The sequence below is a fragment of the Bufo gargarizans genome, unplaced genomic scaffold (genome assembly GCF_014858855.1).
Source record: "Bufo gargarizans isolate SCDJY-AF-19 unplaced genomic scaffold, ASM1485885v1 original_scaffold_1465_pilon, whole genome shotgun sequence".
NCBI lineage: Eukaryota > Metazoa > Chordata > Amphibia > Anura > Bufonidae > Bufo > Bufo gargarizans.
In genome coordinates, this window is record NW_025334371.1 from 183,553 (window position 1) to 199,305 (window position 15,753).

General features: G+C 44.6%; 1 protein-coding gene across 1 annotated transcript; it reads left to right on the forward strand.

Annotated features, from left to right (window-relative positions):
* The first annotated feature begins 4,200 nt into the window (after positions 1-4,200).
* Positions 4,201-9,001, forward strand: LOC122923317 (serine/threonine-protein kinase SBK1-like). Its single transcript, XM_044274100.1, has 6 exons — positions 4,201-4,375; positions 5,016-5,218; positions 6,079-6,654; positions 7,115-7,214; positions 8,424-8,516; positions 8,922-9,001. Exons 1-6 carry the CDS (start codon positions 4,201-4,203, stop codon positions 8,999-9,001), a joined length of 1,227 nt encoding a protein of 408 aa, XP_044130035.1.
* The last annotated feature ends 6,752 nt before the right edge of the window (positions 9,002-15,753 follow it).

Sequence of the window (15,753 nt, forward strand, 5' to 3'; positions counted from 1 at the left end):
GACAGGCCGGTGTTATGGGACAGGGGTGTTATGGGACAGGGGGTGTTATGGGACAGGGGGGGTTATGGGACAGGGGGTGTTATGGGACAGGGGGTGTTATGGGGATTGTGGACAGCTGCAGCAGTTCTGTTCATTGCCTCTGAATGATTGCAGTGTGATGATAAGCTGCCCCATTACTATGCTGATGTCTCCACATTAACATGGCAGGTTCATTACAATTAGTGTAAGGTCACACCTAGAAACCACTGTTTGGTCAAAGTGCAGCTGAAAAACACCCTGTCAAGCAGTTTATCTGTAAATCAGATCATTCTTCTGATGCTTGTTTCTATCGGTGAAATTTTGCAGCAGTTTTACTTATAAAATACAGAATGGACACAAACAAATGTGCAAAAATGGCCCCACCTGGTATTACGACTGCATGGTAGGCCGGGATGTCCAGACACTGGCTGATGCAGGTGGCCTCCCCTAATGATCCTAGTGACCACATGTCCCATCTGATTTATGTTACTGGGGAGGTAACATTTGTCTGTAATATCTTATAGGTTTACAATAAATACTGAATCGGTTGTGACACTCCGGAAGTGAATGACCTTCAGTGACTTTATTCTGCATTGCATTAAGATGGTCTTATAACCATTTCACTTTCAGTATAAAAGCTCATATTTCTCAGGGGGTGGCCATGGGGGCAGCATTCACCCCAAGTTGTTGCCCAACCTAATATTCCCCTCCATGTCCTGTAGACCCAGTAATGTTATTACATGTAAAGAGAAGATATTACATGGATGTGGATATTATAGTATAAATATACAGAATACCCGGAGAACGCTTCCATCTGTCTGATCTATGGCTGTAGTAGGAGGGAAGAGACATCCAGGAAATCCCTTTATACAGAGTCACTGAAATAATACAGTCTGTAAAATAAGGACGGGAAATGTCTAATTCCTGCTCAGTAAATATTCACACACAGAAGGTTTTTTGCAGCTTCTTTATAGATCTTGCAGAAATCCATTCATCTCTTGCTAAAACATCCCCAGACAACGGTATCAGCCAGAAACCCTCTGAGATACGTCTGCTGCGTGTGAATACATATATTTACAACTGCATCATTTTGGTTAGAAATTAACATATATTGAACAAATATTTCAGGACACGATTATCAGGGAGATTCATTGATTCCCTACACAATTGTTTTAGCCCTAAATGTTGGCAGCCTACTGTGGCCTCTCGACGCTGACCTTGCTGCCTTCCTGGACGGGGCTGTGGATCATGGATTCTGTAGATGTGGATTTTGTTGCTGATTTGCTCCACCATTTGTACAATAAGGATCGAGATCTCCAATGACAATCCTCATTTCTTTGTGAGTAGCGCAATGAAGGGGAGCGGAGATTGCACATCCTCCGTCATTGAACCCCTCAGATGCAGCGTTCATCACTAATCGTGGCACCTGAGATGACCATTGAGAGCTGTCAGGGGTTAATCTGTAAAATATTTACCTTATCCATTTGATCACAAAGGGCCAGCTGTGGACATCTTGCTTGAAGATCCAGCACAAATACTTGTACAGTGCGTGATAACCTCACACTGACCAGCATGGTGACATCATACGTCACCGCACATGAGATTTCGTGCTGGATCTTGAATCAAAATGGCCGCAGAGGATGCTTATGGATGAGGTGAGTATGAATGTATATTTTACCACCATTTTAGGGAAAATTGATTTGTTACCATGAAGAACGAGGAAATTCGCCATCACGGCGAATGAAATTTTTACTGAAATTCGGATCGAAGTCCACTTCATGAACTTCGATTCACTCAACATTAACAATATTACCCTGTGAATTAGCCGGATCGGTATTATGCAGAAGATCAGCGGGCGCCGTATTATGCTGAAGATCAGTGAGCGCAGTATTATGCTGAAGATCAGCGGGCGCAGTATTATGCTGAAGATCAGCGGGCGTCTTGTTAGGCAGAAGATCAGCGGGCGCCGTGTTAGGCAGAAGATCAGCAGGCGCCGTGTTAGGGAGAAGATCAGCGGGCGCCGTGTTATGCTGAAGATCAGTGGGCGCCGTGTTAGGCAGAAGATCAGCGGGCGCCGTGTTAGGGAGAAGATCAGCGGGCGCCGTGTTATGCTGAAGATCAGTGGGCGCCGTGTTAGGCAGAAGATCAGCGGGCGCCGTGTTAGGCAGAAGATCAGCGGGCGCCTTGTTATGGTGAAGATCAGCGGGCGCCGTGTTAGGCAGAAGATCAGCGTACGCCGTGTTATGCAGAAGATCAGCGGGCGCCGTGTTATGCTGAAGATCAGCGGGCGCCGTATTTGAGAAGGAATCCAGAGTTTTGTAAATAAAAATCAATCCTTTATTGTAATGAATCACATAAACCACTTGTCGGTTGAAATGATTGTAGTATTAAAAAGTACATTTTAAGACAGACCCTATTTGCAGCAAAATATTTTTTGGGATTTTTTTCCCCCCTTCTAAAAACTTTTCAGACGTAGCAAGAAAAGGGAATTTACGGCATCCAGGGCGCTGTCATAGATTATGAACGGTCTGCGCCTATACATGAATTTGGCGCATCTTCTGGCTACACAGGGGGAATCAAGGCGACTATGAAAATGCTGGTCTTGATAAATGTCCAAACACACAGATATTCATTGGATTTGTAGAATCCTGTATATTTCCAGTTTGTGTGGACCAGGGCGTGCTGTAGCCTTCAGTGTATGAGCCGCACCCGCAGGCCCCATTCATATCAAATCACCATTTGTATACAAAAGCCCCATTGGCATGAAAATGCCCCCCAAAGGCTCATCAATGTCCATTCGTATGTAAATGAGGCCACCGAGTGCTGGACAATGACCACAAATCCACAATCTCCACCCTCATCCCAAATATAAGGCGTCTCCCCCTTATAGTAAAATCAATGGCACATTATCTGCGGTCAGTGTTGGACTTGTAGGAGCAGCACGCTGTAGACTTGTTGGTGTCCAGGAGTCCATCAGTGATCATCGATCTTGTAGGAGAAGCCAACATCTTCAGGTGTAAGGTGAATATGTGATGACTACATGGACCATGGACCAGGCTATAGTAGATGAGCTCCAGGGTAGTGTACAGTGCTCGGGGCATATAGCCATAGTTCACATCTGACTCTTTACAATAAGAAGTTGCAGGAATCTTCACACTTCTGCTTAGTTTAAGTTTTACTTAATTTAGATTGTTATATTGAATTTTTTTTATAATCTGAGGGGTGACTGGGTGAAACATTCAGCACACCCCCAGCACATTTTACAGCTGGTAGTTGTAGTTCTTCCTGTTAACTCTGCTATGTGGCTGATGCCAGGGAAGCCCAGTGGCTATTGTGATCACAGGCGTCAGCTGGAGACCTTCCTCACCCAGATCCGACTCACTGTGGTTGGTGGGAAGTCCAGAGCAGAGATATGAACAGTTCATTAAGTGTCTTTTGAGAAACCTAAATATATATGATTCCACCGATTACATCGTACTGTATGAAGTTGATTTTGCCTGTTGATCAGGGGTCTTCATGTGTATTGTGGACCCCTATTTTATCCTCCATTTTTACACAGCACTTCAGAGCCCATTATAGGGAGGTCACAGACTAGAAATTCTTTGAGTTTTCCACCTTTTCCACATCTCCTGTGAGCAGATGACCACTAGTATGTGTAGACATCTCATGCTACATCCATATCTTTGTTGAGGAGATCCAGCACAAATGCCAGTTGTCAACCAGACAAAAAACTGTTGCGTGCCAGAACCCAACATTTACGGCCGGGTTGCCACTGGACATCATTGCAGTCCATGTGGATGTGGCAGGTTGCTCTGTGCCAAAACAGACTGCTGGATCTCCTAATGGAGATGTGAATGAGACATCACGCAAGGGTGGTTTTACACAATCAACACAGGCAACTTTAGGGGTCAACCTGCTTGAATATATGGAGCTTGCTCTTGGAGATGGAGGTCTCCGGCAGCACGGAGTAGCCCCCTTATGTCGCTAGCTTCTGCCATATAGTACAATGATAAGTTGGGACACGGGCGTGCACTGAAAGATGGTGGAGATCCAGGACACAAGAAAAACTCCTGTTTTAGCTTTCCAAGTCTGCATGCAGAAACTTGACCATGTGAGATGTGACCAATCCCTTACACAGGTTATTTTTACATAAAGTAAACATTATTCTGTGTTTCATTCAGAATGGCCACCCACATGAAAGAAACAAACAAGAACATGACAACAAATCTTCTGCATCGGATTTCAGAGACCTCTGAGGACCTGAAGATGATGGAAGTGACCGACCACTTTGAACTCTTGCATGAACTTGGAACAGGATCCTATGGAAAGGTTTTCAAGGGGAAACACAAAACTTCAGGTGAGATGATGATGGATGAGAACGATGATCATGTGCCACGAAGCTGGCATCTCTTGAGAATGTTCTGTGCTGGGTCTTCAGGCTTCTTTTCTGAGCTCAACTATGTCCTCTAATGACCTGGATACTAATGTCCATTTTGGGCATTAAGTGAAAAGATAGTTTCCCTCACCCATGCGCAAAACATGGATCCCAGATGTGTGCATTCCACATTTTACAAAATAGAAGTCCGAAGTCATAATTTTTTTTTTTTTCCGGTCACATTGAAGTGAATGGTCCTCAAGAGATATATATTGGGTTTTGCCTTTTATTTATTCACCTGTTTATGGTGTTTAGATTGTTAGCTCATCACTAGGCTTTCCTTCACCTGGGGAAAGGTCCAGTTTGCTGCCCAGCCTCGTATGTAAACATCCTGATGAAGACAAGTTGTCTCATTGGCGCTGCCCTTTCAGCGAGTAGCCCACTTTAGGCTTTGATTCTGACTTTAGCGCACTATAACATGTCACACTTTTATCTTGCTATTCCTCCTATATAATGTTATTGATTTAGTGTTTTCGTTTTTTTTTGGGGGGGGGGGGGTGGTATTGAAAAGTGTTGTGGAATATGATGGTGGTACAGAAATCAATATTAATGTCATTAACAGGTCAGATTGTGGCTATAAAAATGTTGGCAAAGGAGAAGACCCCCACCGATAACTTCCTCCTGGAATACTGCATCTCGCTCACACTCAGTTGTCACCGGCACATCATCCTGACACACGAGATTGCGTTCCATACCAGTAGGGATTTCGTGTTTGTTCAGGAAATGGCACCGGCAGGGAATCTTCAGTCTATCATTAAACACAAGGTGAGGCAATATCATGGAATTGTTATGTTCTTCAAAGCCATAAATGTTGTTTCCTGGAGAGCTGGGGACCACCATTACAGATCTGATAGGAGTTATCATCCAGCGTCTCCACAGTTCAAAACCACAATGGAGCACAGTTATCAAGCTCGCCTGTTTTTAGGCATAATATTAGATTTTAGGCATATTTGATTTTGATGTCTGTCCTTTGCCTATTTATTAAGTCACACAACGGTTGATAAATTTGACTAGGCTTATTGGTATCAGTCTGACCTCTGGTGGTTCTTTTTTGGTTAGACAGGTTCATATTCACTTAGACTGGTCTAATTTATTTCTGCAAAAAAAGTCACATCTGTGCTGACAAAATTCCCAAGTCTCCCTGAAAGTGTGACTTTTAGTACAAAAAAAGTAGCACTTTATCACTCAAAACTGTTGAATACAAATAAGCCAGCCCTGGAGTGGAGTAAAAATTACACTGTTTTTGTGCCTAATTAATGTGTAATGAATGCAATCAGATAACTCCTGAATTAGTCTAAAACTTCAAAAAAGTCAAACGAGGCGCAAAAGCCTCCAAAACAGGCGCGAGCCGATAATCATCCCTTTCTGCAACTCTGATGAATCACTCCTTTTACCCATGATAGGCCATCTGCATACATATCCCTTGTTGCTACCACACACCTAGTATACGCACCGAGCCAGCTCAGCACACATGACTTACTTCATGAGCTATGCACTGCTGACGTCGGCAGTAGGAAGTGGTCAGAATTATGTGACTTGACTGTGTGTGAGTCATGAATACTATATGATGAGATTGTTGTGTCTGCAGTTCAGCTGTGTGATGTCTTGTGTTGTCTTCTACTCAGGTCGGCATGCAGGAGGACATGTTGAAGCGTTGTGTTCCTCAGATAGCCAGTGCTTTGAACTTTATGCACAACAGCGGAATTGTCCATCGGGATGTCAAGCTGGATAATATTCTTCTGATGGATGCAGAATGTCACTGGATAAAGCTGGCGGACTTTGGACTCACCCGGATCCAGGGCACTCTTGTCCCTTCTCTGTCCTGGTGTATACCCTATACGGCCCCTGAATTCTGCTGCTTAAGACAAGGAGAAGAGCTGATACTGCAACCCAGTGTTGATGTGTGGGCTTTTGGTGTTCTCATCTACATTGCTCTTACTGGATTCTTCCCTTGGCAAGCAGCACTAGGTCGTGATCAACAGTATAAGGAGTTTGCTTGGTGGCAGGTGAAAAAGGATCTGTCAGAAGCTCCAGGGAAGTGGAAGAAAATCTCAACTGAAGCCAGAGGGATGCTTTGGAGATTGCTAACGCTAAATGCCTCTGAGAGGTGCTCGGCCATGGACATTCTGAATTATATTCACCTGCCATGGAAAGCGGAGGTCCCTTCAGAGCAGATCAAAATGAATCCAAGCTTCCTACAAGTAATGTGCAGACCATATGATGTCCGTGCTGGAGACACATCAAGCAGCACATCCTGCTTTCTACTGGATCATGAGATGCCCTCCCTTACTATAGGAGCTGAGGTAGAGATCACCTAAATGTGTTGCTATCTACTATATGGACATGACTTAAAGGTAGGTTGCACATTACACCCATGATATTCTGCAGATTGTCAAGTAAGTATGGACGTCATGTTGCTGGATGTAAGGTAAGACTGTAAACTTCTGGAAGCAGTATGTGGTGATCAAACACTTAGAAGTGCTGTAGGTTGACACCTCGAATGGTGTAGGTGTACTATAGGTGTGCTAGATGTTGGGCATAGATCCTTTATCTTCCTTACAGTGGTTATCTGGAAAATGATAATGATGACCCATCCTGAGGAAAGGTCCTCATTATCAGAGCGGCAGGGATTTGAGTCTCGGCACCCTCCCTGATCTGCAGTACCAGGGAGACTCCACACTCATCAGAGCTCTGGTCAGCGGAGCTGAGTCCCTGGATCTCTCCAAGCATGATGCCGTACATAGTACAGAGGCTGTGCTTGGTATTACAGCTTAACACTTCAATGGGGCTGAGCAGCAACTAGGCCATGTGACCGATGTATGCTGGCGTCACATAGCCTAGGAACATGCTGCGGTGCTCACAGAGTGCCCAACCTCTACTAATGGACAGCTGATCGGTCGGGGTCCTGGGTTTGAGTGCCACTGCCGATCTGTTATTGATGACTAGGCTTAAGCGACTCAAGCTTCGCATTAAAGATCCGTCTCCTACAGCACTAACATGTATTGCCTATGTAGAGACAAACTTGTTTTCACCCGAAGTCGCACAAGACTTTGGTAAATTAATTCGGTATTCATTTCTGCATCTTTAAAAAAAAAACAATTCAAATAAGGAATCCGATTCGGGTTTACTACAGAGGTACCAGCCGCTACCAAACCGGACTTTGGATTCCTAATTCTAAAAGTTTTTAAAGATGCCGAAATGAACACCGAATTCATTCACTGAAGTCTCACACGACTTCAGGTGAAAAGAAGTTTGGCTTCACGGAGCGAATACGTTTTAATGCTTGACCAAATAGACTATGGATTGATGGTCAAAAGCTTGATTCGCTCAACACTATATATTGAGGATAGGTCATTAATATTATTTAAAGGAATGACCCTTTTGAATAGAAGTTATTGATGCTTAGAGGAATAGGTCAAATAGAGTATTTACATCTAAATCCGACACATCCAAGAGTCACTTAATAAAAATCACTCCCCAAATGGAGGGAAACCGAATCAAGGATCTCAATGGTGCAATGACTTATATGAGCCCCCTGTCTACCCCACCCTTCATACAATCAGTGATAGACCACTGGTCACCCCAATAAATCTAGTATTTCCAGAGTCTGTTCTATGAATGAGCCATATCTACGGTTTGTGAGTGTACGATGAATGACTCGTAGGAGATGATGGATATCACTGCCAATGTCCCATCCTTATTCTTGACCAGCTGTAATTCTTCGGAATGGAGCTTAATACAGACTTGAGGATCACACAGGAGACCACTGTGCTGTAGATTTATTGCCAATGTTTTATTTTCTTCTATCTTCAATGTTTAGATCACTTTTCATATAATAAAATGTTCTTCTTTAGATTCCAAGCCTATGAGATGTGGTGACTGCATGATCTCCCCCATAACGGTTTCCTGTCCTACTGTTATGTATTCAGTTACAGTTTCTCCAGGAGCTTCAGGCTCTTCTTCATTCCAGAGAGCGAGCTCCGTAATGTCTCATCCAATGGAAACAAAGAGAATTCCTCCAGGGCCTGGATGGTGCTCATCTGCCTCATCAATGGAGAATCAGGTAAATTAAGACCTAGATTAAGGCCTCTTTCACACAAGCCACACAGAATGTGTTAGGGTCTGTTCAGGGAGATTCTCATGGTTCTGCACACAGGTTTTATCAGTTTTGTCGGAGATTGCTTTCAGTGGTTTTGGATTGCATCCGTTTCTCACACACATGAAAAAAATGCAGCGCTCCAGCAACCCTCACTCATATCCCCTGCAAATTCTTATTACACCAGCCTATCGCCGGGACTATCCAGCTAAAGGCACCTTCATGGGTCTTATGGATAGCTTTCTAAGTAACATGGGGAGAGAAGGGTTGAAAGGCGGACACTTAGACTTCAAAGATGGCGGAGGGGGAGAACACGCCGATGGAAGAAATTACTTACTCAGACCCTTACTCAGACCTCTCCTGACTCTCCAGGCCAGGCAAGTGGGAACGACTCTCCTCATATAGACTATGTAAAACTGGCGTTAGAGGTGGCGATCTGCAAGAATTGTTGACGACCACTTTGTCGGCTTCCTTTGCCGCATTGCAAGGGGAAGTGGCGCGAATCTCCGAGCGCATGGATGTCTGCGAAAACAAAGTTCAGACTGTGGAACTCAATATAAACAGTGCACAGCTACAACTGAAGGGGCTATTAGACGAGAACAAAAAGCTCTGGGACTAAATTGACGACTTAGAAAATCGTTCGCGAAGAAGCAATGTTCGGCTTGTGGGACCTGTCTGCGGGTTGCACCGCACCTTTGTTTACTTGCTCATTCAGCCACCATAATCTGTAGTCCACCATTCTTGGACTGAATGTACTTCATGTCCGTTCTTTAGCCTGCTATTCCCCCCCCCCCCCCTCTTATACGAGTGTAGATGCACTGCTAGGAGGTAAATATATTTGATAATATCCTAATGTTCTGTATGGATTACATTGTGTTGGGAAGAAGTGAAGCTCAGAATCCCACCAAGTTATGGCCAATGTTGGCTACTTTTGCTATTACGTTTGTATGTTTATGTTATAAGATGAAAGCACGTAGCCATTGGGCGGGGGGGGGGGACTCAAAGCTCCACGTGAGGTCCTTTATGGTTCCACAGCTGTTTAGGCTGCTACTGACTGGACCTATGCGACTAGATATCTTACACATCTGCGGCAATGGTACAGGTACTATCATGGAACGTCAAGAGACTACGCACCCCTCAAAAGTGGTCGATAATATTGCGTCACCTAGCTAGATTACATGCGGATATAGCACTCCTTTAGGAGACTCACTTGAAGGAAAAAGATTTCTCCCGGATGAGGAAGTTTTGGGTGAGGGAGGTGTACGAATCCCCTTCACAAGGGCGTAAAGCGGGTGTTCACTGCCTTCAAGACTAATTCCTCACAGGTTTTAGAAACGGCCTGGAAGACAGCCAAGCTAAATTATGAACAATGGCTACAGAGGAAAGAGCAGTTGTTCCAATCCCAGTCAGATGCTCAGTTCTATAAATAGGGCAATAAAGCGGGCAGGTTATTGGCTAACTTAGGGTTTAAACCAGCTACACCTATTCTATCCCTATGCGAAGGGAGTATTGCACCATGACCCAATCACTGTTAGTAATATTCTGAAAAACTTTTATGCAACCCTATATAAAAGGGAGAGGGACCATAGTACACAAGGGGCAATGTGGCTTGAAAGTATAGAAATTCCTCAGGTTTCCCTGGAAGAATTAGGCAGGTTAAACGCACCAATAACACCGTTGGAAGTACAAACTACCATAGCCAATCTGGCCTGGGGAAAAGCTCCTGCCCCGGACGGTTACACGGGGGAGTTCAATAAAATATTAGGTGAAAGGTTGTCAGCTCCTCTCACCTCACTTTACAATCAGTACTTGGAAGGTGTCCCCCTCCCTCGTGATTCAAACGTAGCCTACATCAATGTCCTTCCCAAGAAAGATAGAGATTTACATCTGGCGGGGTCATATAGACCCATATGAGTCGAGAGGTAGAAACACGTGACTATCAGATAACATGCTGTCCGAAGTGCAGTGCGGCCAATACAGACCTGTATCATGGGCTGTGGACTTGTCGAAAAACGACCGCGTTCTGGGAACTATTCATCCAATGGCATAAAAAAGTAATGAAAAAATATATATCTTTACCGTCGGATATGATTTTATTCCATTATAATTCCAATAATATATCTATATCACATGCAACGCATATCAGCATGTTGGCGGCCAAAAGATGTCTCCTGCGCCATTGGCTGCAACCGGATACCCCCCAGGTGAGTGAAGTAATAGACCGAGTAAAGAGGTGCGCAAAACTGGAATTCTTGGCAGCTGAGCAAACGAAGGAGAAACTAATAGGGGGACTTATGAAAAAATGGAGAGGTTTTGTCACCCTAGTGTTTCCCAATGAAGAAATCCAACACCTGATCCACCATATAAGACAACAGCCTGGTACTTACGGAGCAGCTTAAAGACACTCTGGGTAAATTGGGTGACACAGACGACTTGAGCTTCTTCGCATATATCTACATTGGATAGCAATAGACCTATACAGGACAGGAGTCCACTTTAACTGGATGATGATGGAGCACGTTAGGACGGGATGAGGGAGCCCTCTCCTGGGAGGATGGATACGAGCGATTGTTGTTGTCCTTTATTATGTATGGCATGTCAATGCGTTTCACCATGAAGGTGAACTTTTCTGTGATTTGTATAACTGTACAATGCCTCTTTTTAAAAAAAAAAATGATAGAAAAACCAATAAAGTTTTGTTTAAAAATAAATAAAATTTCACTTGCATTTTGGTAATTCTTCCCTTGTCAGATGTCCAATTTTCCTTTGGCCAGCACAGACCACGTGGCAGTGCACTGACCAGTCTCTGGTTCATAGTAACATAGCTTGTAAGGCTGAAAAAAGACAGACGTCCATCCAGTTCAGCCTGTTATCCTGCAAGTTGGCAAATGTGGTGAGATGCGGATGTGGGGTCATCCTATCATCTAACAGAGAGATGTTAGAAATTAGCACATAGGAGACGGTAGCAAGGTGGTAATGGCACTCCGGGACATTACAGCAGATGTAGATCCTCATGCAATGTGTGACAGTGGCCTATTGTATTTTGTGTCATTGCCGAATAATGGACAATTTATTCCTGAAACTGTTGTGTTCATGCAATAACCTGGTCCACCAGCAGATGGCAGCAACAATTGGCAGAGATAGTTTCTCTGGAGAGGAACCTTCTGGTTCCTTCTCGCCCTCTCTAGAGAGGGAGGTATTAGTTAGAAGTCAGTGTCTAGTCACCCTCCTTGGGGAGAGGTTATGTGTCGGCTAGTAGAGCACTGCCTGCTCTACTAGGCCCAGAGGCCCTGCCTCTGAAGTCTACATGGTTGGTTGTCCCCTCCTGGGCTTGCATTGCCTTCAGCCAAGCTGAGCCGAAGCTTTACGTACTCACTGCCAGGACAAGAAGTTCCTAGGAAGTTCAACTACCCCCCTTTTGCACTGCTTCGGACCACATCACGTCTGAGATCCACGGATATCCATGTAGGAACACTGTGACATGTGTATATAACATCTACAGAGACTGTAGGTCACCCTGCACCACTCTGGGTACCAACATTACCATCTACAAAGGGAGCCTTGAGCTTCCACTGCTTAACCACAGCTGGCGTCACATTTACTTGCTCTATAAGAGGGACATATTTAGTAGAAACCTCCTAAGGGGCAAGGGACACCCCAGTCGTGGCCTTAGTGGGCCCATTGCACAACCTCAGAAATTCCATTCCAACTGCTGCACGTCCATTGTAAAAGGGGATATTAATTGGTTATAAATATATATACCTATAGACACACAGCCCACAGTACAGTAATACAACACTACAACACGGCAATATAATATTACACCACACTATACTGCACGCAGTACAATATCATACAATTCCATCCCAGAAATCTACCTAAACATTACACTAACTTACATACACATTAACAGCAGCAACCCACCCAACCTGGCTATACACTATCCCTATGGGAAACAAAGGGTAAAACACAATATACTGCTGGGAATGAAATACAGCAGTAGTGAAAGGGTTAATTCCTGGGCATATGAGATACAGGGCTCAGGGGTACAGCAGACAGGGCAACAGTGAAGGGGCTAATGCAGGTCAGATACAGGGGTAGCTGTGGCCTGCAGCGTCCCTGTGGGCTATTAAAGGGGTTATAATATAGGGGTAAAAGTAGGGGTAAATGTAGGGGTTAATATGGCTGGGCAGGGATATGGAAGGGATTACAGGGGATTGGTAGCAGGGATAGAAGGAGTTACAGGGGATTGGTGGCAGGGAAGCAGGTGATAGCAGGGAAGGGGTTAATATCAAGGGTTAAAAGCGTTGGTGGTATAGGGAATAGGAAGGGATTCGTTGGTGGTATAGGGATACTTATTCCGGTCCAGGAGTAAATGCTCATCTCTAAGGGGATGCTCATGTCTGGGCTGCATGCAGAGCTCAGTGCCGCCGGACTATTTAAATCCGCCCCAGCCCGCGCGTCCCTTCTGTGCGCGTTTTCTGTGACCACGCTTCTCTAGAGGTACGTGTACATACTTCTGGAGATGTTATCAAAAGGCAGGGAATCATTATTGATCCCCTGTCTTTTCAAGTAGCCGCACATGGACATAATTGACTGGGGTCATTATTTGGCTATATAAGTATATACATACAGTACAGACCAAAAGTTTGGACGCACCTTCTCATTCAAAGAGTTTTATTTATTTTCATGACTTTTGTAGATTCACACTGAAGGCATCAAAACTATGAATTATCACATGTGGAATTATATACATAACAAAAAAGTGTGAAACAACAAAAAATATGTCATATTCTAGGTTCTTCAAAGTAGCCACCTTTGCTTTGATTACTGCTTTGCACACTCTTGGCATTCTCTTGATGAGCTTCAAGAGGTAGTCACCTGAAATGGTCTTCACTTCACAGGTGTGCCCTGTCAGGTTTAATAAGTGGGATTTCTTGGCTTATAAATGGGGTTGGGACCATCAGTTGCGTTGTGGAGAAGTCAGGTGGATACACAGCTGATAGTCCTACTGAATAGACTGTTAGAATTTGTATTATGGCAAGAAAAAAGCAGCTAAGTAAAGAAAAACGAGTGGCCATCATTACTTTAAGAAATGAAGGTCAGTCAGTCCGAAAAATTGGGAAAACTTTGAAAGTGTCCCCAAGTGCAGTCACAAAAACCATCAAGCGCTACAAAGAAACTGGCTCACATGCGGACCGCCCCAGGAAAGGAAGACCAAGAGTCACCTCTGCTGCGAGGATAAGTTCATCCGAGTCACCAGCCTCAGAAATCGCAGGTTAACAGCAGCTCAGATTAGAGACCAGGTCAATGCCACCCAGAGTTCTAGCAGCAGACACATCTCTAGAACAACTGTTAAGAGGAGACTGTGTGAATCAGGCCTTCACGGTAGACTATCTGCTAGGAAACCACTGCTAAGGACAGGCAACAAGCAGAAGAGACTTGTTTTGGCTAAAGAACACAAGGAATGGACATTAGACCAGTGGAAATCTGTGCTTTGGTCTGATGAGTCCAAATTTGAGATCTTTGGTTCCAACCACCGTGTCTTTGTGCGACGCAGAAAAGGTGAACGGATGGACTCTACATGCCTGGTTCCCACCGTGAAGCATGGAGGAGGAGGTGTGATGGTGTGGGGGTGCTTTCCTGGTGACACTGTTGGGGATTTATTCAAAATTGAAGGCATACTGAACCAGCATGGCCACCACAGCATCTTGCAGCGGCATGCTATTCCATCCGGTTTGTGTTTAGTTGGACCATCATTTATTTTTCAACAGGACAATGACCCCAAACACACCTCCAGGCTGTGTAAGGGCTATTTGACCATGAAGGAGAGTGATGGGGTGCTGCGCCAGATGACCTGGCCTCCACAGTCACCGGACCTGAACCCAATCAAGATGGTTTGGGGTGAGCTGGACTGCAGAGTGAAGGCAAAAGGGCCAACAAGTGCTAAGCATCTCTGGGAACTCCTTCAAGACTGTTGGAAGACCATTTCAGGTGACTACCTCTTGAAGCTCGTCAAGAGAATGCCAAGAGTGTGCAAAGCAGTAATCAAAGCAAAAGGTGGCTACTTTGAAGAACCTAGAATATGACATATTTTCAGTTGTTTCACACTTTTTTGTTATGTATATAATTCCACATGTGTTAATTCATAGTTTTGATGCCTTCAGTGTGAATCTACAATTTTCATAGTCATGAAAATAAAGAAAACTCTTTGAATGAAAAGGTGTGTCCAAACTTTTGGTCTGTACTGTATGTATACGGACAATTGGGCATATCTATATACATATATATTTGTGGTCATGGCTTCGGATGAGAGAACCTTGTGTGGAAGAAGTGGTGAGGATCAGACCTGACCTGTTTACCTACTACTGACCTGGACTGGATGGCTGGTGGTGTGCCCTTAGCCATGAATGAGGGTAGGCCTATAAGGGGGCAAAAAGCAAGCCAGATAGCGTAGAAAGGCGTTTATTAAAAACGCAGCAAGTCATAACACCAAACTACAGAAGGCATCAGATATCTCCACGTGAGGGTTCGGAATGTACCGACCGTAACATGAAGAGTGCCAGAAATCCATTTTTTGAATGATGTGACCTGGAACATTGTGCTTTGAAGCTGCGGATGCAGGCCCAATACGGAAGAATTGCCCCGAAATGGTTTTCGGGTCATACCCTAAACCGGCCGCTGGTAAGCAGATGTGTGAAATAAACTGGGATGAAGTGATGGACCTAAGCTTGAACGGGAGCAAAGGGCTGTCTTGGGCCGAGTCGCCCAAAGCCACCAGTAACTTCTGGAAAACCTGAACCGGGCACCATTTATTGAAAGTCTGGAAGTACCTGATTTCTACCGGTGGCTCGACTTGGGACGTTTTGGAAGAAGCGAGGTACAGTACGAATTGGTCGTTGCGCCGGACTAGTTGACCCCTGGTTGAACCCTTGACTGGCAGGGGAGCTGGTGAACTCACCTGGCTTTAAGAAACCGTAAGATACATGGCCGCTTTGATAACTGTGCTAGAAAGGAGCCCAAAAGAATTGCTATCTAGGGAGGTGGATAATTTTCTGAAAAGCTCTCCTGATACTGGCTGTCTGCGAGTGCCAGTCTCCCCGCTGCTCTTTTGTATGCCCCTGAGGGTATCTTTTATCGCCTGTGACAAGAAAACTGACCTACTGTCTGGATCTTCCAACGTGAGGAAATGCTGTACCCTGGC